At 51.3% G+C, this 23,342-nt stretch overlaps 1 protein-coding gene across 2 annotated transcripts in view; it reads right to left on the bottom strand.

Annotated features, from left to right (window-relative positions):
• Nucleotides 1-4,050: 4,050 nt before the first annotated feature.
• The window catches only part of EFNA3 (ephrin A3), a 59,849-nt gene continuing 40,557 nt past the window's right edge, over nucleotides 4,051-23,342 (bottom strand). Inside the window, exons 2-5 of one of the 2 annotated variants that reach the window (XM_083416767.1) lie at nucleotides 11,328-11,617; nucleotides 7,958-8,023; nucleotides 6,084-6,161; nucleotides 4,051-5,476 (exon numbers count right to left, since the gene is read on the bottom strand). In XM_083416767.1, the coding sequence (XP_083272893.1) occupies nucleotides 5,355-5,476; nucleotides 6,084-6,161; nucleotides 7,958-8,023; nucleotides 11,328-11,617 (556 nt within the window). In that variant the 3' untranslated portion in view covers nucleotides 4,051-5,354. The remainder of the gene's footprint in view (nucleotides 5,477-6,083; nucleotides 6,162-7,957; nucleotides 8,024-11,327; nucleotides 11,618-23,342) is intronic. The other variant, XM_083416768.1, reaches the window with a different exon arrangement.

Genomic DNA, 23,342 nt, shown 5'->3' with positions numbered 1-23,342 from the left:
GAGCCAGGAGAAGATTGGGGGTGGTCCCCTTCCTCTCTGCAAGAGGCTTTCCTTCCCCCTGGCCCCTATCCTCTGCCACCAGGTCTGTGGGAAGGAAGCAGCCTCCACACACTCCCCCGCTGCTGACAAGACCCGTCCAGCCAGTTTGCCAGCTTCTCCCTCCCAGGGCAGGCTCTGACTTGGCAGCGCCCTGCGCATAAACCCAACAGTGTCACCTGGCGAGGCAGAAAGAGAACACAACGGCACAGCTTTGCAGCTTGAGTGCATGTGCGGGAAAGTCCCTGGTTCGAATCTCGGTCCTCAAGGTGGGATAAAGCATTTCGTGTAGCATCCTGCAGTCACACTGGTCAGCAGGGCAAACAAGCAGGACTCGAACCAGAAACTGGCACTCAGGAGGCATCCTGCCGTGGAGGGTGAACTTAGCCATCGCGGCTGGCAGCCTCTCCTCCATGAATTTGTCTAATCCTCAGCAATGCTTCTGAATACCAGTTGCAGGAGTAGAAAGGGCTCTTGTGCTCATGTTCTGCTTGCGGGTTTCCCATAGGTATCTGGGTGGCCACTGTGAGAACAGGATGCATAACCAAATGGGCTGTTGGCCTAATCCAGCAGGCTCTGATGTTCGTACATGTTGTTGTGTGTGCAGTCAAACCAGCACCCCCCACACAGGTAAAGGTAAAGGGACCTCTATTAGGTCCAGTTGTGACCAACTCTGGGGTTGTGGCGCTCATCTCGCTTTATTGGCCGAGGGAGCCGGCGTACAGCTTCCGGTTCATGTGGCCAGCAGGACTAAGCCGCTTCTGGTGAACCAGAGCAGTGCACGGAAATGCCGTTTACCTTCCCTCAGGAGCGGTACCTAGAATCATAGAATCATAGAGTTGGAAGAGACCACAAGGGCCATCGAGTCCAACCCCCTGCCAAGCAGGAAACACCATCAGAGCACTCCTGACATATGGTTGTCAAGCCTCTGCTTAAAGACCTCCAAAGAAAGAGACTCCACCACACTCCTTGGCAGCAAATTCCACTGTCAAACAGCTCTTACTGTCAGGAAGTTCTTCCGAATGTTTAGGTGGAATCTTCTTTCTTGTAGTTTGGATCCATTGCTCCGTGTCCGCTTCTCTGGAGCAGCAGAAAACAACCTTTCTCCCTCCCCTATGTGACATCCTTTTATATATTTGAACATGGCTACCTATTTATCTACTTGCACTTTGACGTGCTTTCGAACTGGTAGGTTGGCAGGAGCAGGGACCGAGCAACGGGAGCTCACCCCGTCGCGGGGATTCAAACCGCCGACCTTCTGATCAGCAAGCCCTAGGCTCTGTGGTTTAACCCACAGCGCCACCCGCGTCCCTTACCCCCCACACAGAGGTAGGGATTTAAGGAGCCAGACATTTCCATCACAGACAGTACTGCTTCTCTTCTACCTTGGCCAAACCCTACGCTGTCCGTCTTGCTGCCTGTTGGGGCCAAAGCTGATGCAGTTAATTTTGTAGTGAGTTAATAAATTGACTTTGGTGCCTGGAAGGGAAACATCAAACATCAGCAGGCGGTAACACGATTATTTACGTACGGTTTGTGTTGTAAAGAAGCAGCAGCAGCAATGGCAGTGAATACTGGCTTAGGCAGTTTGTGCTCCTGACCTCGGACAAATGTGTGGGTTACAGCAGTTTCAATTCCTGTTTCTGATGGAGCTTTCCAACACCCCTGTTTGCAAGGGACCCCAAAGGTGGCAGAAATAGGAAGTCTTTATGGGGGGGGGGAATGGGACAAAAAGTGTGTGGGATTGGGAATACACCCCACATTTTCTATGAGGAATAAGAGTGTTCAGGGGAAAAAATGGGTGCATGTGGATAATGGTTGGAGAGCGGGAACAGAACAAAGTGTCTGGAATCCTGAACACTGCAACATTTTGTTACAGATCCGCTTCTAAGGTTCTTTATTATGTATTGGTACCTTGGGTTAGACGCTTCAGGTTACCGACTCCGCTAATCCAGAAATAGTACCTCAGGTTAAGAACTTTGCTTCAGGATGAGAACAGAAATCATGTGGCAATGGTGCAGGGGCAGCGGGAGGCCCCATTAACTAATGTGGTGCCTCAGGTTAAGAACAGTTTCAGGTTAAGAACGGACCTCCGGAACGAATTAAGTTCTTAACCCGAGGTACCACTGTATTTGCAAATGAGGACAGGTCTCTGCCACAAGGAACTTACAATTTAGAAACTGCTTCAGAACATGGGAGTCTAACAGAATGGCTGGTGTGTGTGTGTGTGTAAAGATCAGAGACTGCGTTTAGGGGTGATTAGCGTATGCCTGCAGATGGTAACAGTTGCCATTGTTTGTGTGGGGGAGGGACTTCACCCCCTAAAGTCTGAGCAAGGATTGTGCAATTAGGTGATTCAAGATGGGCACCTGAGGACTTTCTAGGTTCTCCCCGGCTGTCTGGGCAGCCAGAATCCTTCCAGACTGTGACTCACTCAAGGGGAGGCGGGCGGATGAGGTGTCACTCTGCCCTTTGTGTCTAAGCCTCAGAGGAGCACCCTGACCTCTGGCTGAGCCCCAGAAGGAAAGAACTCAGTCCCCTCGTGGGAGCAGCAGTGAGCTCTTGGAAGGACAGAGCGCTGCGGGTTCCCTGCAGCTGGCGCAGGAGGCTTAGAGCAAGGAAGGGGGGCCCTTTTCTCTTCTGCGCCTCCTGTAGGGTGAAAATGAAGCAGGGTCCGCGGAAAACTGGGAAAGTGGGCGGAGCTTCTCCGATCTCTGTCCCCCTCCTCTGCAGGCCACACGAAATTGAGGCATATGGAATTATTCCAAGCAAAAAACATTTCAGCCTGATTTGGGGGGGCATCATTTCTTGGGGTCAGAAGGGTACAGCATCATTACAGAGAAGGCTTTCTGACTTCTCTCCCGGCCCCTCCCGGCCCTGCCTCCCAAACTTGGATGGCTTTAAGAGGATTATACAAATTTGATGCAAAGGCTAATGATGGCTACTAGACACGGTGGCTAGGCTCCCCACTCTCAGAGGCGTCGCACACCTCCGAATACCAGCTGCTGAGAATCAAAGGTGGGGTGAGTTGCAGGAGGTGCTCAGGACTTGCCCAATGGAAGTCAGTGGGCTTTCTTGTTGCCCATTTCAAGAAACTGCAGTGGATCGATGGCTACTGGCTAAAATAGCTGTGCTTTACCTCTGCTACTAGTGATGTATGGAAGTGAGAGCTGGACCATAAAGAAGGCTGATCGCCGAAGAATGGATGCTTTTGAATTCTGGTGCTGGAGGAGACTCTTGAGAGTCCCATGGACTGCAAGAAGATCAAACCTCTCCATTCTGAAGGAAATCAGCCCTGAGTGCTCACTGGAAGGACAGATCCTGAAGCTGAGGCTCCAAGACTTTGGCCACCTCATGAGAAGAGAAGACTCCCTGGAAAAGACCCTGATGTTGGGAAAGATGGAGGGCACAAGGAGAAGGGGACGACAGAGGACGAGATGGTGGGACAGTGTTCTCGAAGCTGCCAGCATGACTTTGACCAAACTGCGGGAGGCAGTGGAGGACAGGAGTGCCTGGCGTGCTCTGGTCCAGGGGGTCACGAAGAGGCGGACACAACTAAATAACAACAACCTCTGCTACTGATCATCTCTCTCGCATGCTAACAATCAAAAGAAAAGAGAGCTCAGGTCCTGCTTTCAGGTTTCCTAGAGGCACCTGTCTGGGCGCTGTGAAAACAGGATTTTGGACTAGCCAGGCTGTTCTTACAGGATCAGGCAAATTCACGGAGGACCGAGTTATGTTCTGCCTTCTTTGTCAGAGGCAGTGATGGTTCTGAATACTCGTTGCTGGAAGCCACAGGAGGGGAGAGCGCTCTGGTGTTTGAATTCTGCTTGCAGGTTCCCCACAATTGTCTGGTTGGGAGAACAAGATGCTGGATCTAGAGGGGCCACTGGCCTGGTCCATCTGGGCTTTTCTGTTCAATGGGCCTCCTCTGAGTAGGAGCAGGAGTAACAGCCCTTGCGAAACCACTGCAAGGTGACGGCGCAGGGAAAAGACAACTATCTTTATATGTATTTTTTTTCTCCACCTTTTATTTCATTTTTTTTAATAGACTAAGAGCAAGTATATGAAAATCACCAGCCAAAGCTCTCATGGGGTGGGGGAGGAAGGGGGCACCAAAAAAAAAAAAAAAAAAAAAAAAGGAGAACCCTACCCCCACCTCGCCACCCCCAAAGTTCCTTTGCTTGTTTTTTTGTCCGTGTAGTCGGTTGGTTGGTTGTTTTTTTGCCCCCGGGAACGAAAAAAAAGTGTCCGTGCATTTTGCATAGGTTCGGTCTTCACAGAAGACAAAGGGAAGAATCGCGCCCCCACCCCACCCAAAAAAACCTAAAAAACAAAACCCCAAAAGACTCTGGCTTAGACAGGCGGGCCGGTGCCCGCCCCGTGCCCACCCCACTACATGATCAGTTTTTTTTTTATATAATCTATAGACACGGATAATAGAGCCTCTCTCTCTGTACAGGACACATAAAGAGATATGTACAGGTAACCCCCCCCCTCGGGTTGAGGGCTAGGAGATCACACACACCCCACCCTAAACGCACCCTCCAGCTTGAGAGTCACCAGGAAGACAGTGTATTTTGCTGCTGCCGCCACCTGTCTCTGGGGTGGGCATTCCTGGGGCACGGTGCCCGCACCCCCTACGCAGGGCGCACAACTCTCCTTTGCAAAAGTTTTCTCAGGCCGTGCAAAACACTCCCCGTGTCCTGACCTGAGCCATTTTTTAAAAGTTCCTGAAGGTGGTTCTGTCCCTCCAGGTGCCTTTTTCTTTTTTTGCAGTGGTGGCATCGGAAAAGGCGGGCAGGTTGCCTATTGCTGCGGTCCTCAAAAGAGACTGGGAGCCCGGCAGGAGGAGGGAAATGCCATATTCTGGGTTTTTTCTTCTCCCGGACACCAAAACAAAACCCCGGCCGCCCCTCCGAAAGTCCGCAGGAGAGGGAGGGCCTCCTCTGAAATACCCGCCATTCCCCTCACACACATATGAGCAGCCCCAGTGAGTGGCAGACGGGGTGGGGGGGACAGAAAAATCAGAAGTGGAGGAAACCCCCCCCCCAGCTGGTGGGGAGGAGCAGGAGCAGGAAGAAGGAGCAGCACAGCCAGGAAGGTCAGTCGTCCTCCATCTTGGGGCCTTTCCTCCTCTGCATCACCTCAAGCTGCCTCCCTTTGGAATTGTATTTCTTTTGATATATAGATTAAAAAAAGGTCTGGTGTTTTCTCTCTTTTTCTTGTCCTCAGAAACAAACCGGGGAGGGCCGCTGGCACAGGCTGGGTCGGTGAGCTTGAGTCGGGGCCCCTCTCCTGCGGCAACTCGCGGGCGGCTAGGAGGCCAGCAGGGTCATGAGGAAGAGGGCAGCAGCCACCGCCAAGGGTAAGTGTTCCCGCTTCGGACTCGTCCCGCTGATGCTTTTCTCCAGCTTAGGCATCTCGGGGTTAAAATTATCTGCAAGGGGGGAGAAAGAGAGAGAGAAAGAGAGAGAAAAGGGGAAGATTGGACTCTAGCAAGGAGTTGGGCACCCTCTCCCCTCCCCTGGCAAGTGCCTCCTGCTCAAAGCGCCTTCAAGATGGCGGGCAGCAAAGGATTTTAGGTATCAGGGAGGAAGACGGCTGCTACCCCACAGCTCAAGGGTCAGGGACCCTCTTCCTGCGGCGAGTGCCTGCTGCTCAAAGCACCTTCAAGATGGTGGGCAGCAAAGGATTCTGGGTATCAGGGAGGAAGACAACTGCTACCCCACAGCTCAAGGGTCAGGGACCCTCTTCCTGCAGCAGGTGTCTCTTGCTCAAAGTGCCTTCAAGATGGCAGGCAGCAAAGGATTCTGGGTGTATCAGGGAAGGAGACGGCAGCTACGCCACAACTAGAGGGCTTTATTACCCAGTCCAGGACAGACAGAATTCTGGAGAAGTTCTTGCCCTCGTTCCATCAAGTGGAGGGGGGCACTGCCAACAGGGAGGGGCTGGTGTTTTGCTGAGTCTCCGGGAGAAAAACCAGTGCCCCTTACCGCCCCCCACCCCAGCAGAGAGAGAGAGAGAGCACTGTGGGCATCACTCACCCAAGTCCTCGATCTTCACCTCGGGCCCTATAGTGAACTGCGGGAGGGTCGGAACCGCTTTCTCCCCAGAATGCGACGCTGTGGGCAGGAGAGGGTGGGGGGGAAGAGGGTTATGCCCAGGGGGGAGAGAGGACGGCAACCAGGCCCCAAACCCCACCGCCCCTATGTTGTGGTTTTCACCCATCCCACCCCAATGAAGCTTGCTGCCCCACAACCCTGGCACCCTGGACCTCCCAAACAAGCCGGGTGCCCCTTGTATGTGGTTGGGGGTGGTGAGATGTCAATTGAGGCCACTGGGTCACGTGACACACAACGTAGGTTTTTGGGGGGAGAAAATGGAGCATGCGCCAGGAGGGCTGTGGGTGTGTCAGAAATGATGAACAGCACCTTGTAGAGAGTGGAATATTATGGGGTGCACGCAGAGCACAAATCTGTCACTGCCTTTCTTTTTGCTAAGACTTAGTGTGGATTATCATTAGCGGGCTCTTAAACCTTAGTGTCCTTTTCAAATCAACGCCATCAGAACATAGGCAGCGGCCCCATTGAGAGTCAGACCAATTGGTCCACCTGGCTCAATACTGTCTACACTGGCTGGCAGCAGCTCTGCAGCATTTCAGACGGGACATTCAGCTCTACTGCTGACCTTCTCTTAAATATAATAGTATTGTTCTAGTCCTCATGGTTTTGACCAAACAGCTGCTGTAGGAATGTAAGGCACTGTCTTATTCTGATTCTTGGTCCATCTAGCTCAGGGATCTCAGCGCTGACTGGGGCTGGTGGGAGTTGCAGTCCAAAAATAGCTGGAAGGCCCCAGATTATGGGATGGAGACACAGAGTCATGGCTGGTGCTGAGTGCCCTCTGGTGCTCACTGCGCCTCTCCCCCCCCCCCCATTATTCATGCTGCTCTGTGTCGGAAACGCTTTGGGTATTTTGATAGATAAGCCAGTGTGTAAATACGTAATACCGCAACCGTATCATTGCATGGAAGTATTGGGTAAATGGCATAGGCTGTGTACAACGCGATTAATAAATTAACGGCGACGATAAATGTTATGAAATATTCAGCGGATTTATGCACTTATTTAAACAGCCGGAGGTCAGTCTCACAGGCGAGGAGGGGCTGTTTGTCACTGGAAAGTAAGGAGAAACAACTGCCGCTGGGGTTTGTCTGCTCTCTCCGAACGCGCCCCGTGCGCCGAATGAGAGAAACGTAAACATTACGAAATCCCCTTTCCATCTGGGCATGCCGGCGACCTTTCCTTCTGTTGCACCTCCATTTCACCACACGGGGGCGCGTTAGCAGGAGAGAGCGCAACCATGAGGACTAGCGGCTTGCTTTTGAAGGGGGGGGAAACCAGGAGGTAAACTTTCTAAGAAGTATCTACACAGCACCCTGTCCATGAGAGCTCGCAATTCGCTTTGGAAAATAAAAACAGCGCAATGATAATGAAGATTGTCAGCACGCTTTGCTTAGCACCAGGTTCTGTGGTGCAATTGCAGAAAGCATGGAAACACAAACAGAGTGAGAAAAAGTCGGCTGCTTGGGACCTCTGCAGCCTTTTGCACCCCAGATAATCCTTGCTCCCTTTGGTCAGGCACAGCTATCCAGAGCAGCACAGAAGAAGAAAAATGAGGGGCTTGTATCCACCTCTCAGAGTAGACCCATTAACTTGAATGAGCGTGACCGTTTTCCCTAACAGGTCTACACTGAGTCGAACTTGGCTGGATGCAAGTTGTGTGTTTGCATGGGATGAACGTGCTCAGAGCGCTTGGGACAAGGGATGTGTCTCCCGCACACCGGGGGTGAGGGGTGTGCCCCGGGGGGGGGGGCGCCAGGTGGGGGTTCAAAAGAGAAAAGGAGCCGGGCACTCACGGGAGGCGCAGCAGACAAAGACCTTCATTCGGAGGCAGGCCCGGCGGTGGTTGTGCGATGGAGTCGCTGGAAAGGAACAGAAAGTAACGTCAGAAGAGGCCGCCGGATCAGGCCAAAGGCCCGTCCAGTCCAGGATCCTGTTCCCCCATTGGCCAGCTGGATGTCCCAATGGGAAGCCTGCAATCTACTGTTCAGTGGTAGACCGCCGTAGGACATGGAGGTTCTGCTCTGAACTGCTGTGACATCAGAAGAGCCTTGCTGGATCAGGCCCAGTGGCCCATCCAGTGCAGCATCCTATTCCCCCAGTGGCCAGCCAGTTGGGGGGGGGGCATTTTTTCTACCTGCTTTCTTAAGAAAGGAAGGAAGAGGTATATTTGCAGAGTAGGCACCCACACGCCCAACAAATTCATAGGGCGGGAGTTCTATTAGCGAAGTCAAAAGGAACCTCCTTGGGCAAAGGCAGTCTACCTGAGCCATATGCTAAGTTCCTCCCCAGTACCTGAGATCCTCTGAGCTGCAAAATGCCAATGATTGCACCTGGGGGCCCTTTTGCACTGAAGGTGCTATGTTTCAGCAGCAGGAGACTGACTCTGCCGGCAGAAATCTCCCTGCCCCTGTCCAGGGCAGACAATACTGAGCTGGACGGGCCAACAGTCCGACTGCTTGGTTTATAAGGCAGCTTCCTATTTAAATCAGCCCTTCGCCCAGAATCATGAGGACTAGCTTCTTGCTTTTATTTTGAGGGGAAGGGCACAGCTCAGCGACAGAGCACTTGCTTTGCATCCAGAAGGTGGAATCCCCAGTAGGGCTGGAGAGGCACTGCAAGACAACGACTGGACTTAGATGGAGCAATGTTTTGCCTCTGTGTCAGCCAGCAGCTCCATGCTGCCCCCACCCCTTGGGGGGGCCCTTGGCTGTTGCCCAACAGCCCGGATTTCTGGCGCTGGTCCCAGAAACGCACCTTCCACCTGCTGACATTCTGCAGATGAGAATCAGGGCAGCCAGCCTTGTTTACTTGATCTGTATCTGTTTGCACCCCGGAAAGATGACGGCCTGAACTAACCAACCCCCACCTTTGCCCGTTCCTCAAGGCTCCCCCCACCCAGCTCCTTGGCCGCCTTCGGGAATCCGGCCCCTTGGCAAGGGACTCCCCCGCCTTTCAACGCAAGGAGGAAGCATTAGCAAATTGATCAACACGGTCCCCCGTCTCTCCTTCCCTTTAAAGAAGGCGAGGAGCGTAATCTCTAGTAAAAGGTTTAATCTCGCGCTCGGATCTGGTTGTACTCATTATAGACGTGCTCGGCAACATTTGCTGGCTGGATAGGCAGGGGGATTTTTGAGGGGGGGGGGGAGGAGAAGGGAGAGAGTCCACTGACAAACTTGGGTCTTCTAGTTGGCCCCCGGTCTACAGCTACAAAAGCCAGTGCGTTGTAGAGGATGAGAAAATGAGAGGGGGAAACAACCTATTTCATTAATCCATTTGCATTCCACTTTTTCTCTTATGTACACACATAAACTGGGATAGCTCTGCTGGTAGAGCACGAGACTCAATCTCACGGTTGCAGGTTCGAGCCCCACGGTGGGCAAACGATTCCTGCACTGCAGGCGGTTGGATCTTTGTGGTCCCTTACAGCTCTACAATTCTAATGATTCTTGCCCTTTTCCATTTCATCCTCACTTCCATCTCCACTCTCTGAGGTAGGTTAGCCCGAGAGGGGGGGGGGGGGAGTGACTGGCCCCAAATCACCCAGTAGGCTTCATAGCTGAGTGGGGATTTGAACCCAGGTCCTAGTCCAGCACTCAAACCAGTACTGTTGGCCTCCCAGCAGCCAGCCCAACCAATTATCAGGGATAATGGGAGTTATAGTCCAAGACTGGACCTGGAGGGCCACAGCGTTCCCATCTCTGTACCAGACACACATCCCAACCAATCAGGGATCACATATTTAATGAACTTAAGAGAGGTGCAAAACAGGGATGGAGAACCTTTGGCCCTCCAGATGCGGCTGGTCTCCAATGCCCATCAGCCCCAGCCAATGTGGCCAATGGTCAGGGACGATGGGAACCGTAGCTCAACAGTGTTCTTGGGCTCCAGCTCCCATTAGCCAGCTAACAGATCCTTCCCTCCACCCGTTCACTCTGGAGCCACCCTGTCCCGTATCATGTGATTCTTCTCAAGGTGTAGATTGGGCCTGAGCAAAGCTGCACCAGAGTTTAGCCAGGGCTGCCCCCTGGTGGACCCTAGAAATACATGCGACCACTTAGCCCTGCCAGGTGACACAAGGAGTAAGAGGTGTGGAGGGCAGAGGAAATGTGTGCGCACGCATCTGAAAGGAAGAATTTCCTTTCAAAAATTGGTCGGGTGGAGCAGAATCAGCTGTCTTTAACTATCTTGACCTTTCAGCAGCCTTAATGGGAGATAGAGGCCTCATCTGCCCCAGACATTTATAGCACTATGATGCCACTTTAGTCATGGCTTCCTTCAAGGATTCCTGGGAACCAAACCTTATTCAAGGTGCTAAGAGTCCTTAGGAGTGCTTTAATTTTAAGGTAGAGATGCGGCCAAAGCATTTAAGATTGTTGGATTAGGACTGGGGAGACCCTGGTTTAAATCTCCACTCAGCCACTGAGCTCACTGGGTGACCAGCCACTCTCTCTCAGTCTCAACCCTAACACTCCTTGCTGGATTGTCGTGAGGATGGGGGAAAAGCAGGGTTGGAAAACTGTGTGCATCCTAAGCTTCTCAGAGGAATGGTGAGATATAAACACAAATCAATCGACTCTACTGTCTACTCAAATCAGGAGCGGGAGATTGGACCCAGGACCTTCTGCATGCAAAGCAGGGGCTCTGCTACCAAAGTAAGATTCTAGTCCTCATCGTTCTGGATAAAAGGTTCACTTAAACAGGGACACAGGAAGCTGCCTTATCCTGAGTCGGACCACTGGTGCATCTAGCTCAGAAGACGAAGGGGATTGAACCCAAATCCTTTAGCATTGAGTTTATGGGCCTTTTTCCAAAGACCTCCCCTGAGTTCACAAGATGTTTCCCTCTACTGAATAAGCCTGCTGCACGATCAAGCTCATCCCTGTCTAGTCTTCCTGAACCTTGGGCCCCTGGCCGATGTGTTGGACCTCAGCTGGCGCTGATGGGACTTGCAACCCAAAACCTCAGCCAGGCCCCAGTGCAAGAAGACTACTTTGGTTTTGACAGCTGGGAGCTCTCCCAAATCCTTCAAGCCTCAGAAACAGGTCCTTCTGATCACTTGCTAACAAGAGACCCATTTCTCCATCAATGGATGGTGTCAGGGATGGAACTCAACCCCACCCCTTGCATTTAAGGACTATGGGATGGTGCATCTCAAAGACTCACAGATGTAGTAATACTCGTGTCCGGCGTGGAACTCGTAGCCCAGCGAGAAGGCGCTGTAGCGCTGGAACTTCTCCGAGAACTTGATGGGGCTGTGGGGAGCGTGGGGCCGGTTGCACTCCCAGCGCTTGAAGCCCTGGCTGATGTTGCACGTCCGGTAGCCCTCGTGGTTCACCATGTAGAGGATGTACTGCTCCATGCGCCCCTCGGGCACAGAGGCGTTGTAGTGCGGGCAGTAGATGTCCAGGTAGTCGTTGACGTTCACCTGGACCGTGTAGCCTTCGCGGCGCAAGCTGGGAAGGAGAAGGAGAAAGGAGGGGGGGGGGAGTCAGGATTGGTCCCAAGCAAACAAACAAACAAACAAACTGCAACTCCCCAGTTTGTGGAAGGAGCATTCACGCACGTGTGTAATTTTCAGAACTTGCACACAGGCGGAAATATTATTATTAAAATAATAGGAATCCAAAATAGGATATCCAAAATACAGTACTCGGAATCAGCAAAACGTAGCCAATATTAGAATTATAGAATTGTAGAGTTGGGAGGGACCACAAGGGCCATCTAGTCCAACTCCCTGCAATGCAGGGAACTTTTGCCCCGACATGGGGCTCAAACCCCAAACCCTGAGATTAAGTGTCTCATAGCGCTACCTACTGAGCTGTATTGAGTAAGGTAAAGGTAACCCTGCCCGTACAGGCCAGTCGTGTCCGACTCTAGGGTTGTGCGCCCATCTCACTTAAGAGGCCGGGGGCCAGCGCTGTCCGGAGACACTTCCGGGTCACGTGGCCAGCGTGACGAAGCTGCTCTGGCGAGCCAGAGCCGCACACGGAAACACTGTTTACCTTCCCGCTATAAAGCGGTACCTATTTATCTACTTGCACTTAGGGGTGCTTTCGAACTGCTAGGTGGGCAGGCGCTGGGACTGAAAGACGGGAGCTCACCCCGCCGCGGGGATTTGAACCGCCAACCATGCGATCGGCAAGTCCTAGGCACTGAGGTTTTACCCACAGCGCCACCCGCTGTCTTGAGTAGATGTGGCTAATTTAGATTCATTCATTTCGACAGGTCTATGCTGAGTAGTTGGATACAATCCATGGTTGTTGTTATTATTATTGGCAATAATAATCTATGAATTATTAATAATGTCACTTTTCCATTGCCTCTCGAATGCCAACAACACAGTGACTAGCTATTTATTCAGTTTATCTCCTCCTTCCACCTAAAGGAGCCCAGCCCTTGGATAGCTCAGTTGCTACAGTATGAGACTCTTAATCTCAGGGTTGTGGGTTCAAACCCCACATTGGGCAGAAGATTCCTGCATTTGCAGGGGGTTGGACTAGATGACCCTCGTGGTCCCTTCCAACTCTACAATTCTATGATACAGCAAACGACAAAGCAGCAAATAAACCCAATTTAAAATAAGCACACCTTGCAAAATCATGTAAAAATGATTAGGGGTGATGAAGAACATCAGATTTGGTATGCACTTTTTTGGGGCGGGGGGGGAGGCGGAGAGGAGAGAGAAAACGCAAGGCTGCTACATGCAAGTTGTGGCTCCCGCTGTCTTAGATAACAAAGCACAGTCACAGCCCAAGTTTAAATTAACATTAAAAACTGATCAATGTATTAAAAGTGTTAATACACTTGCACAGAGTCTACAGTCTGTCTCAATACCTTTGTATGTAAAAGCAAGGAAAGGGTATAAATGCCAGTACATGACAACTGCACCCCCAGCCCAAAGGCCCCCCCCCCCATCAACAGCAAGGAGTTTGGGGTTCTCCCAACGCCCAAGATTGGGATGAAGTTCCAAGAGGCGACCACTAGAGGCCGCAGGACACAACCTGGCACCTTTTCCACCAGTTCGGGATGAGCTTGCCATTCATTTCAACGAAACGCGTCCGCTGGGCCCTCCCAATACAAACAGCACCCCCGTAATCAGGGCTGTGTCTGCCCCAAGTCCCTGCAGGAGCAGAGAATACAGTACTGGGGGTGCAGGACTCTGAAACCCCAGCCTCATCTAGTCCAACCCTCTGCGCAGCAGGAATCACAGCTAAGGAATCCCTGACACACGGCCACCAAGCTCTGCCTATGGAGGAGCACTTTCCGAGCGAGTCCACACCAATGTTACATAGTCCCACTCAGAGCAGGGGTGGAATGTGGCCCCCAGGCCCCTCTGTTTGTCCCTTGAATAATGGGGGTGGAGATGCTCCTTCAGGTATACTGGGCAGAGGCTGTTTAGGGCAGGCACAGGCAAACTCCAGCCCTCCAGTTGTTTGGGACTACAATTCCCATCATCTCTAGCTAACAGGAACAGTGGTCAGGGATGATGGGAATTGTAGTCCCAAACATCTGGAGGGCCGGAGTTTTGTCTATGCCTGGTTTAGGGCTTGAAAGGTCAGCACCAACACTTTGAATTGTGCTTAGAAACGTACTGGGAGCCAATGTAGGTCTCTCAGGACCGGTGTTATGTGTTCTCGGCGGCCACTCCCAGTCCCCAGTCTAGCTGCCGCATTCTGGATTAGTTGTAGTTTCCGGGTCACCTTCAAAGGTAGCCCCATGTAGAGCGCATTTCAGTAGTCCAAGCGGGAGATAACCAGAGCATGCACCACTCTGGTGAGACAGTCCGCGGGCAGGGAGGGTGTCAGCCTGCGTACCAGGTGGAGCTGGTAGACAGCTGCCCTGGACACAGAGTTGACCTCCATGGACAGCTGTGAGTCCAAAATGAACCCTAGACTGCACACTTGGGAGGTAACAACAACAACAAGGCACCTTTGAAGGTAAAATTGAAATCTGTTGCTCCATGCACTTTTCCCTCTGTCTTCACCTACCACCAGCATGTGGCCCTCAGTAAGGAAAAGGCCTCCTTTGCTTTCAGACCCTCAGGACTAAAGAGTGTGGGGACGTCATCTGACGAAACAGCAGAGGCCTGATGGGTGGCTAACAAGCTTCCTGGTGGCCGGGGTTGTGTTTGTGTGTGTGTGCATGCAGGGTGGAGAGTCCGTCTCCTGTACAGCTGGCAAAACCAGAATAAAAAATAATGCAACGGCAGGAGTTATGTAAATGCACTCTCATTTGCACAACTGATAAAGGCAAAAGAATTCAGTGCTGTTCTGCTGGGGGGGAGCGAGGAAAGACCCGGGTTCAAATCGCCACTCAGGTGGGTTTCCCTCCAAGCAACTGCTCTCTCTCATTCGGCCTGTCCTACCTTGGAGGGTTGTTGGAAAGCCGAAAAGGGAGAAGGGTTGGGAGACAAAATCATAGAACCGTAGAGATGGAATGGACCCAGGGGTCATCTAGTCCAACCCCCTGCAATGCAGGAATGAAGTACGTCACCCTAGCTTCTTGTTTGAAACAGTTACAGTACTAGAATAAAAATAAAACGGTGCATTGTTTTCACACCCACACAATACAACACAAAGCACCATTTACAGTGGTACCTCAGGTTAAGAACTTAATTCGTTCTGGAGGTCCGTTCTTAACCTGAAACTGTTCTTAACCTGAAGCACCACTTTAGCAAATGGGGCCTCCTGCTGCCACCGCGCCGCCAGAGAACGATTTCTGTTCTCATCCTGAAGCAAAGTTCTTAACCCGAGGTACTATTTCTGGGTTAGCGGAGTCTGTAACCTGAAGCGTATGTAACCCAAGGTACCACTGTATACACTCACAGTTACAACTCCCCCCCCAATGAATCATGGGAACTGTAGTTTGCACCCTCACAGAGCTCCAGTGCCCTTAACAAATGACGCTTCCCACGATTCCTTGGGGAAAGCCTTGCGTGCTTTATATGAGTGGTGTGAACACCAGAGTAGCATCAGGAATGCTTTCCGCTGCGAGTTCTGCATTTTAGGGGGTCGGACTGGATGACCTTTTTGGGGGGGGGGTCCCTTCCAACTCTTAAAACTCTAGGATGCTACAAATGGAACTGAAAGTCTTCCAAATTTTGCTTGAGGCCAGGGGACGGGCAGTGCTGGGCGGTCATTTTGCAGGATGGCTTTGTATCCGTTTTATAATGGATATATTTTTTAATCAAGCCAGACCATGCACCTACCATCCAACCCCCTCCCCGTCCCCCCCTCGGCCCGCTCCCAGCTCTGCAGGTTGCCCGTGTATAAATGACAGGAGTCAGCCTAACGCCATCGGGCGTCTAGGGCCGCGGTGATTGACACCTCGCGAGATCGGTCTGGACAGCAACAGTCATCTCGATGCGCCTGGAACGGACGCGACCTGCGGATGCCGGGCTGGGAAGACTCTGGTGCCCCTTCCTGAGCCACGAGGTCGTCCGTGTCGTCCCCCCACCCCCTCTGCCTCCCCCAGACCCTTCCAATCCTCTCGCTCGAACCCGCGCAAGGCACCCTCCCCATGTTCTCCTTTTCCAAGCTTGTGTCAAACGGAGGGCGCCGAACATCGATTGGCCACAGACACACATGCTGTGCAGATGCGCTCTGCAAATTATTTATGTATTTCTAATTTGCAAAACGCAACTTATGTTAAGACTCCTGTGCGGTGCTGGAGGCGGCAAGGGACTGAGGATGAGAGCCGGTAAGGTGTTGGAATAGGACCTGGGAGAGAGCAGGATTTGAATCCCCACGCAAAAGTGAAGCATGCTGAGCGACAGCTGCTTGGGCTGGAAGTCCAGATTTTGGGGCAGGAGTCAGTAAACTGTGAGTTACAGCTTTCGTTTAGAAAGAAAGCAAACTTCTAATCTATATAATCGGCATGTTTGTGGCCTCGGGCCAGTCACTGTCTCTTAGCCTAGCCTACCTGTCAAGGTTGTTGTTGGGAGGAGAGAACCATTTATGCCAACTTGGGTTCCTTAGGCTGGGGTAGGGGAAAGGGTGTATATAAAATGCAAGAAAAATAAAAATGGAGAGCAATGCAATTTTCTTGGCCCACCAAATATATTGGGGAAAAAGTTTCCTGCAATGTAGGGGGTTGAACTAGATGACCCTTGTGGTCCCTTCCAACTCTATGATTCGATATGTGCAAAGACGTGTGCATATAACAACAACATTTATACCCTGCACGTCTGGGTTTCCCCAGCCACCCTGGGAATGGCATCCAGGAAAATGCACACATTGGTGAAAATAAGATATAAAGTTTCCTTGTCTTAGAGAAAGCTGCTTGCAAAAATGTTATGAGCCAAAACTGCATGCAGAAATGTGTTTATCAGGAGAAAGTTGCGCAAAAGAAATGAATTGCCAATTGCTGTTGAAATGTGGAGAACTGCATTTAAGATTGCAAAAATTAAGAAAACAAAGCTAAACTGAAATGGACAGATTCACCCATCCAGGCAGGGGAGGGACTCTCTTTATTCCTCCACCTGTAAAAATGATGCCAACATATCCACATATAGTCAGTCAATGTGGACCACAACTCCCATTATCCTTGCCCATTGGTCATGCCGGCTGAGGCTGATGGGAGTTGTAGTCCGAGAACGACATTGTTGTTGTTGTTGTCACTGCCCTTTATCCAAAAATCTCAGGGCGGTGTACACAGCGTTAGAAACTCCCATTGTTCTAGGCTGATTTTGCAACAGAGAATTTCATTAGCGTGATCTGTTTCTGAGCTCTGGGCGCAGTACTGTCCCTAAGATTTCTGATTAAAACTGCAGAGTGGAAGGAAAGGACCACCTTTTTCTGCCTCCCCACTTCCAGCCACTCTCTGAAGACTGGAGAAAAGACCCTCTTAAGAACATTAGTGGCGGAGGAAGGCCTAGACCATGTGAAAGTTCATTCATTTTCAGCTTCGTAGTCTTGTTATGAAATAAAGCATGCCTAGACATTCCATTATTGCGCCCATAACCCTGGTTTGTGGTGCCATCTAACACTGGGTGTACCCCATTAAGAACATTGTTTTTCACTGCATTGTTGAACTACAACTCCCATCATCCCTGCTTTACACCTCTGCAGGTGCATTTAATATGTGTTCCCTGATTGGTTGGGACACGTGTCAAGGACAGGGGTGAGGAACCTGCGGACCTCTGGATGTTGTTGGACTACAACTGCCATCACCCGTGGACACAGGCCACACTGGCTGGGGCCGATGGAGTCAGGAACCCAACAACATGCTGTCTTTCAGGGTTATCACAAACTGGTTTCTTGGGGCCACTGCGTGAAGAGAACAGTCCTTTTGTGTTGTGATGGTGCACAAAACCAGACTGAAGTAGGAACCAGGCCAACCACTAAAAATCAGATCCTTCTCTGTGTCCCATTCCTCCTTCAGGAGGTGGGTGGCAATAGATTACGGGGCCTTTGTGGTGGTGACCCCCCAAAAAACCCTCTGCTTCATCCCCTCCAGAAAGAGCCACCGGTCTCCTACTCATTTTCCCCTTTCCAATCCCCATGTGCTATTTAAATGCTGCCGAGTGTTCTGTTTATAGCCCCGTGTATGTGATTTTAAAGATGGATTTCATTTTTAGTTTTTTTTTAATCCCGTATCTAAATTTTACCACAAATTCTATAAGTTGTGCAGCCTCACGAAACAGGAGGAGGAAAGTGGGGTGTGGGGTGGTAGTTGGTGGATTCATTATTTACATAAAACGCACTGCCGGCTCTTGTGATTTGAAGGCAATCCCAGGAATTATTTTTTCAAGGGGGGAAAAACACACCCACACACTTTCTGCCGAAAGGGAGAAAATTCCAGCAGCCAGAAGGAAGATGTGCCAAAGAGAAAGACGTGTGTGTGTGTGTGTGTGTGTGTGTGTGTGTTTGGGGGTGGGGGGTGTTATGAAGAACTTGAAAAGGGATGCTGAGGAGCGGGGAGGGGGAAAAGCCCTTTAAGCAGCTCTCCAAGCTGTAGAAAGGGAGGGAACAGTTGCAGTCTAGCTCTAAGATAGGTTCCTTGCAATGATAATGGCCCTACCCACCCAGAGGGCTAGGCTGCTGATGGGGACAGGCTAACTGCAAGCAGCTCACTCTGTTGCAGGATGAATCCCAAGCTCACTTGATAAGAGGATGAGTCTCTTAATCTCAGGGTTGTGGGTTTGAGCCCCAAGTTGGGTAAAATATTCCTGCACTGCAGGGGGTTGGATTAGATGACCCTCGTGGTCCCTTCCAACTCCAGGATTCTGTGAAGCTTAGATCAAACACTCTAAAATGTGGTTAAGGGCTCTTCCCAGGGAGAAGAAAGGCCATCTCTCCCAGCTTGCAAGCCCCAGAAAGGCTGAAAGGAGAACCTTAATACAGTGGTACCTCGGGTTAAGAACTTAATTCGTTCTGGAGGTCCGTTCTTAGCCTGAAACTGTTCTTAACCTGAGGTACCACTTTAGCTATTGGGCCTCCTGCTGCCGCTGCACGATTTCTGTTCTCATCCTGAAGCAAAGTTCTTAACCCGAGATATTATTTCTGGGTTCGCGGAGTCTGTAACCTGAAGCGTCTGTAACCCGAGGTACTACTGCACGTTTGTGTGGAAAGAGGAATTATTATGCTCAAGACAATCCGTCTTCTACACAATTATTAAGCCTAATAGATAATTTTATTTATTAGATTGAGGCTTCCTCCAAAGGAAGTGTATCCATGCTAACACAATTAAAACATATCAATCCTGATTCAATTAAAATGTCCACAAGGCAGTTTAGAACAACGTTCAAAACTTCTAAGAGCAATCACCTAGGCCGCATTCGTGCCATACATTTAAAGCGCTGCGATACCACTTTAAACAGCCATGGCTTCCCCCAAAGAATCCTGGGAGCTGTAGTTTGTGCAGAGAGTTGCTAGGAGCCCCCCCCCCTATTCTTCTCACAGAGCTACAACCCCCAGAGTGATTTAACAATCGATCCCTCCTCCCAGGGGGAACCTGGGAATTATGGCACTGTTGTGCTATAGGGGCCTCCTAACAACTCCAGCAGCACCCATAGCAAACTACAGTTCCCAGAATTCTTTGGTAGGGGAAGCCATGATGATTTAAAGTGGTATCATAGTGCTTTCGAAGTACAATGAGAATGTGGAGTCGCTCTCCAGCAAAGAATTTCAGGACTGGCAGGGACAGGATGTTCAGTCATCAAACGCCTTGGCAAGCAGGAATGTTTTTACATTTCTCCTCAAAGAAAACAGCGAGGGAGACTGACGCACCTCACCACTAGGGCAGGTGTTCATTCCACAAACGGGGCACGGCCACCGAGGAGGCCCCGTCATGGGTCATCGCCAACCGGGGCAAATCATTTCAATAGCAAACTCATGTGGAAAAGTGTCAATGTCCCAGGAAGCTAAAGGGGGCCGGTTGGGGGGGGAGGGAGGTCCCGTCATGTTTAGGGGGGTCCCCAAGATTTGCAGAATCATAGAATAGTAGAGTTGGAAGGGACCACGAGTGTCATCTAGCCCAACCTCCTGCAATGCAGGAATAAGCAGATGTCTCATACGGGGCTCGAACCTGCAACCTCGGCGTGACCAGCACCAGGCTCTAACTCACTGAGCTATCCAGGGCTGACCAAGTACAATTTTTATTTTAAAAAATCCAAGGGGGAAATCCTCCCCTAGGGAAGAAAAACACACAATGAGAACTGACAGCTGTGGGCTGTTGCAAAATTTGCCCATTTGCAAAACTCGGGTAGGGATGGAATGGAGTGCCCTGGCGGAAGGGCATGGCTGGCACCCTTAGGAGGCGGGAAACAGACCCACTTAATTGCATGTGTGTGTATTTCAGTGATGCATCTGTTCTTGGAAGGAATCGGGTCTTGCCTCTGCTTGATCTCGTTTATTTTCCAGGGCAGGAGTTGCAATTCCCAGCCTGGTGCAAACCCAGCCGTTTACTCCATTTGTAAAGTTGACAAGGGGAAGGCACAGGAATGCCGCCATCGTCGGCACCCCCCCCATAAATAAATAAATAAATCCCGGCAGCTTGTTTTGCCAGAGCTGGCTGGCAAGGGGGCAGCCGAGTCTCCCCACACGAGCCGCCTTCTGCCAGTGCCCAAATCTCAGGGGATCGTGTCGGAGAACGCTGCGCTTCACACACCCCTCCCTGTCTGTTTCACCCCTCCTGGTTGCCAGCTCCTAACAGGGCAAGAGGGATTTCAGCCTCTGGGCGGGCGCCAGGGAGTGCCCAAGCGGGTTGCGCTGTGCCAACGCTTTCCCACCAGGGGCTGCTGCTGTTGCTGCTGCCACCCAGCAAGGGGTGAGTGTGTGAAAAGAGAAAAAAGCTCACACAAGGGCCACTGACGCTAATTGCATCCCACTGAGCAATTAAGATAACTTTGCTGACGAGCAAGGGCAGGCAAGAGCAGAGGTGGAGGTGAAGGGTGGGGTCCTTTGCAAAGAGAGGAGCAGGAAAAGTGCTCCTCTACCCTCCTCCTCTCGTTTTCCTCTACTGAGGTGTGCTGATGGGGGGGGGGAAATGCACACATCTGTACAGAGGTCTGGGCTGAATGGCCACATTAACGCACACACCATATCTTGAAAGCATGTTTTCACCTCCAAAGAATCCCGGGAGCTACAATTCCCAGCATTCCCTGTGAAGAGGGACTGACTGTTAAACCAGCTCTGGGAATTGCAGCCCTGTGAGGTTCTCTACCTCCAACAGCCAAGGCATCAAACCAGAGCAATATTCCCCCCACCCTCCCACCGTTGAGATGGTATTACCTAGAGACATTTGGGACAGAGAAGGATAGAGAAGGCTATTATTTGCATGACAGCTAAAACCAAACCATTGTGTTCAGGGGCAATATAAGACTAAGTAACAGGGCAAGAAACTCAGATATGTAAGCTGATCACCAAATGGCATCTTAAAACTCGGTTACCATGACCACCACAACAGAATGTTTTTCTCAGTAAGTTGTTGTTGTATTATTATTTGCATTTCTATACCGCTTTACATTTTAAAGAAAACATCTCAAGGCAGTTTAAAACATCAGATAAAACAATCCGGAATAAAACAAATGCAAACTTCCAGGAAAATAGTTCAGATCTAAGGGACATTTTGAATTCCCCATATTTATTGACCGCCTTAATTTATAGAGCTGCCCAATAGCAGAAGTACTCTAGGAAGGAAGTGTGGTGTAGTGGCTAGAGCGCCAAGCAGGGGGTGTGGCCGGGGGGACAAGGGGCTGCCTGCAGCGAGTTCAAATCCCCTCCGGTTTTTATGCATTTGGGGAGGCACAAACTAACTCTGGCCATTGCCTTCTCTGCCTCAAGGAAGCTGCCAAAAGATGGGGACAACTTGCAGGACGTGTGGGTGCAAGAGAGAGCCTTCAAAGGGGGTGAAATCTTGTTTTCCGTGTGTGGAGTGCGGAGGAACGGCAGCCAAGCCGCCCGTGACGCCCACCCCTTCTTCCCCACTTTCTCCACCACTGCTGGCACTAATCCTGTTACCCGTTAATGCTCTAAAAGGGCGCCCCCGGGGAGCTTCCATTACGCTGATCCAGCACCGCAAGGCCCCTCTGATGTGCTCAGGGGAGGCCCCGGCACTGCCTAATCCTGCCTGATTGGGAGCCCGGGCTTTGATAATCCTGACAGGCCGCACACCAGCACGCATGCACGGCTCCGCCAATTAATTAGCCACGGTCTCCGCGCAGCACTGAACCGGCGGCACGGAGGGACGTAACCCTTTGCGCCGCCGACGGGGGGGGGGGGGAGCGAGATGCAAGGCGCCAAAACGCCTCTAAAGACCAGGCGCTGGGGACAGATTCCTGGGGGCGGCTGGGCATGAGACACATGCACCCCAATGTCTGTGTAGGTGTGTCCCGTGCCATGGGGGAACTGGCTACGGGCTGCAATGGGGAAGCAGAACCTCCACAACCAGTGCCAGTCTATCTTTGACGGTCAGGGGAAATGCAACATGGGAAAGGCCTTTGGATGAAAAAAGAGGCTGGGTTAAAAGAAGCTTGTCTGGCCAACCCAGCAGAGCAATCCTTCTAAGGAGGGCTGAGATTCTAATTCATAAGCTGCTGAAAAGAGGTGTCTGCCATGGATGCTGAGAATGGAGCTTCCTCGTGCTATGGCAGTCTACCTCCAAATGCCAGCTGCCAGGGCTTGGCTGCTGTCTGTGTGCCTGATTTGTGAAGTTCTCAAGCGCTGGAGGCCTGGGATCCAAAAGAGAACGAGGCTGTTCTATACTTCTGGCATGTCTCCTATTCCCCAGTCTCAGATCCCAAATCTGATGCTCTTATCATGCAACGTAGTACTGCACTTGAGAACTTGCACACTGCAGCGGTGGAGACAGTAAGCGGTGAACCTGAAACTCAAGCGATCACATCTCTGCTCTGCTACTGTCTCAGACCCCGAGGCCAGGCCTCCTTACTAGAAAATCTTGGTATTGATAGCACTCAGAAAGGAGGAAAAGCACACATCACATGCTCAGGGGGCTCCCCCCCCTTCTTACTGAAGTAGCTGTGTTTGTCCACTGCCCTGCACTCCCAGGAACTGAGACCAATGTAGAAGGCTGCTAATACCAACTGACCTCACAGCGTCATTGTAAGGATTATCAAGATCGAGAACACAAAGCACAGTGGAAGCTCAAAACACCTGCAAGCAAAATATTAAGTCTGGTGGGATATTCTGCACTGTTGAACTACAACTCCCAACACCCCTGACCATTGGCCCTGCGGGCTGGGACTGATGGGATTTAGAATCCAAAGACATCTATAGAGCCATGGGCTCCGGCACCCCTTCTTCACACCTTTGTGAGTTCATTTAATATGTGATTCCTGATAGGTTGGGACGTGTGTCCAGTATGCAGTGGGGAGCCTTTGGCCCTCCAGGTTTTGCTGGACCCCCATCACCTCTAACCATTGATCATGCTGGCTGGGGGCTGATGGGAGTTGCAGTCCGGCAACATCTGGAGGCCCACAGGCTCCCCATTGCTGTCCGACAACAATTGTTCCGCATGACGTTCGTACATGGACAGTTCACCACGTCCCCGTTCTGTACCCATGCTAGGAAGCCAAGGGCAGGTTCACACACAAACACACACACACACACACACACACACACACACAAACACCCTTCAGCAACTCCCTGCTGGCCCATCGCTTTGCCACTGTCATCTCCTCCAGATTTCCAGCCCAACGAGCAAAAGCGCCTTGTGTGC

This window comes from Podarcis tiliguerta (assembly GCF_965153285.1).
Source record: "Podarcis tiliguerta genome assembly, chromosome: 16".
Classification (NCBI taxonomy): domain Eukaryota; kingdom Metazoa; phylum Chordata; class Lepidosauria; order Squamata; family Lacertidae; genus Podarcis; species Podarcis tiliguerta.
The sequence above is the reverse complement of the archived record's forward strand: the minus strand, read 5'-3'. Positions and strand labels throughout refer to the sequence as shown.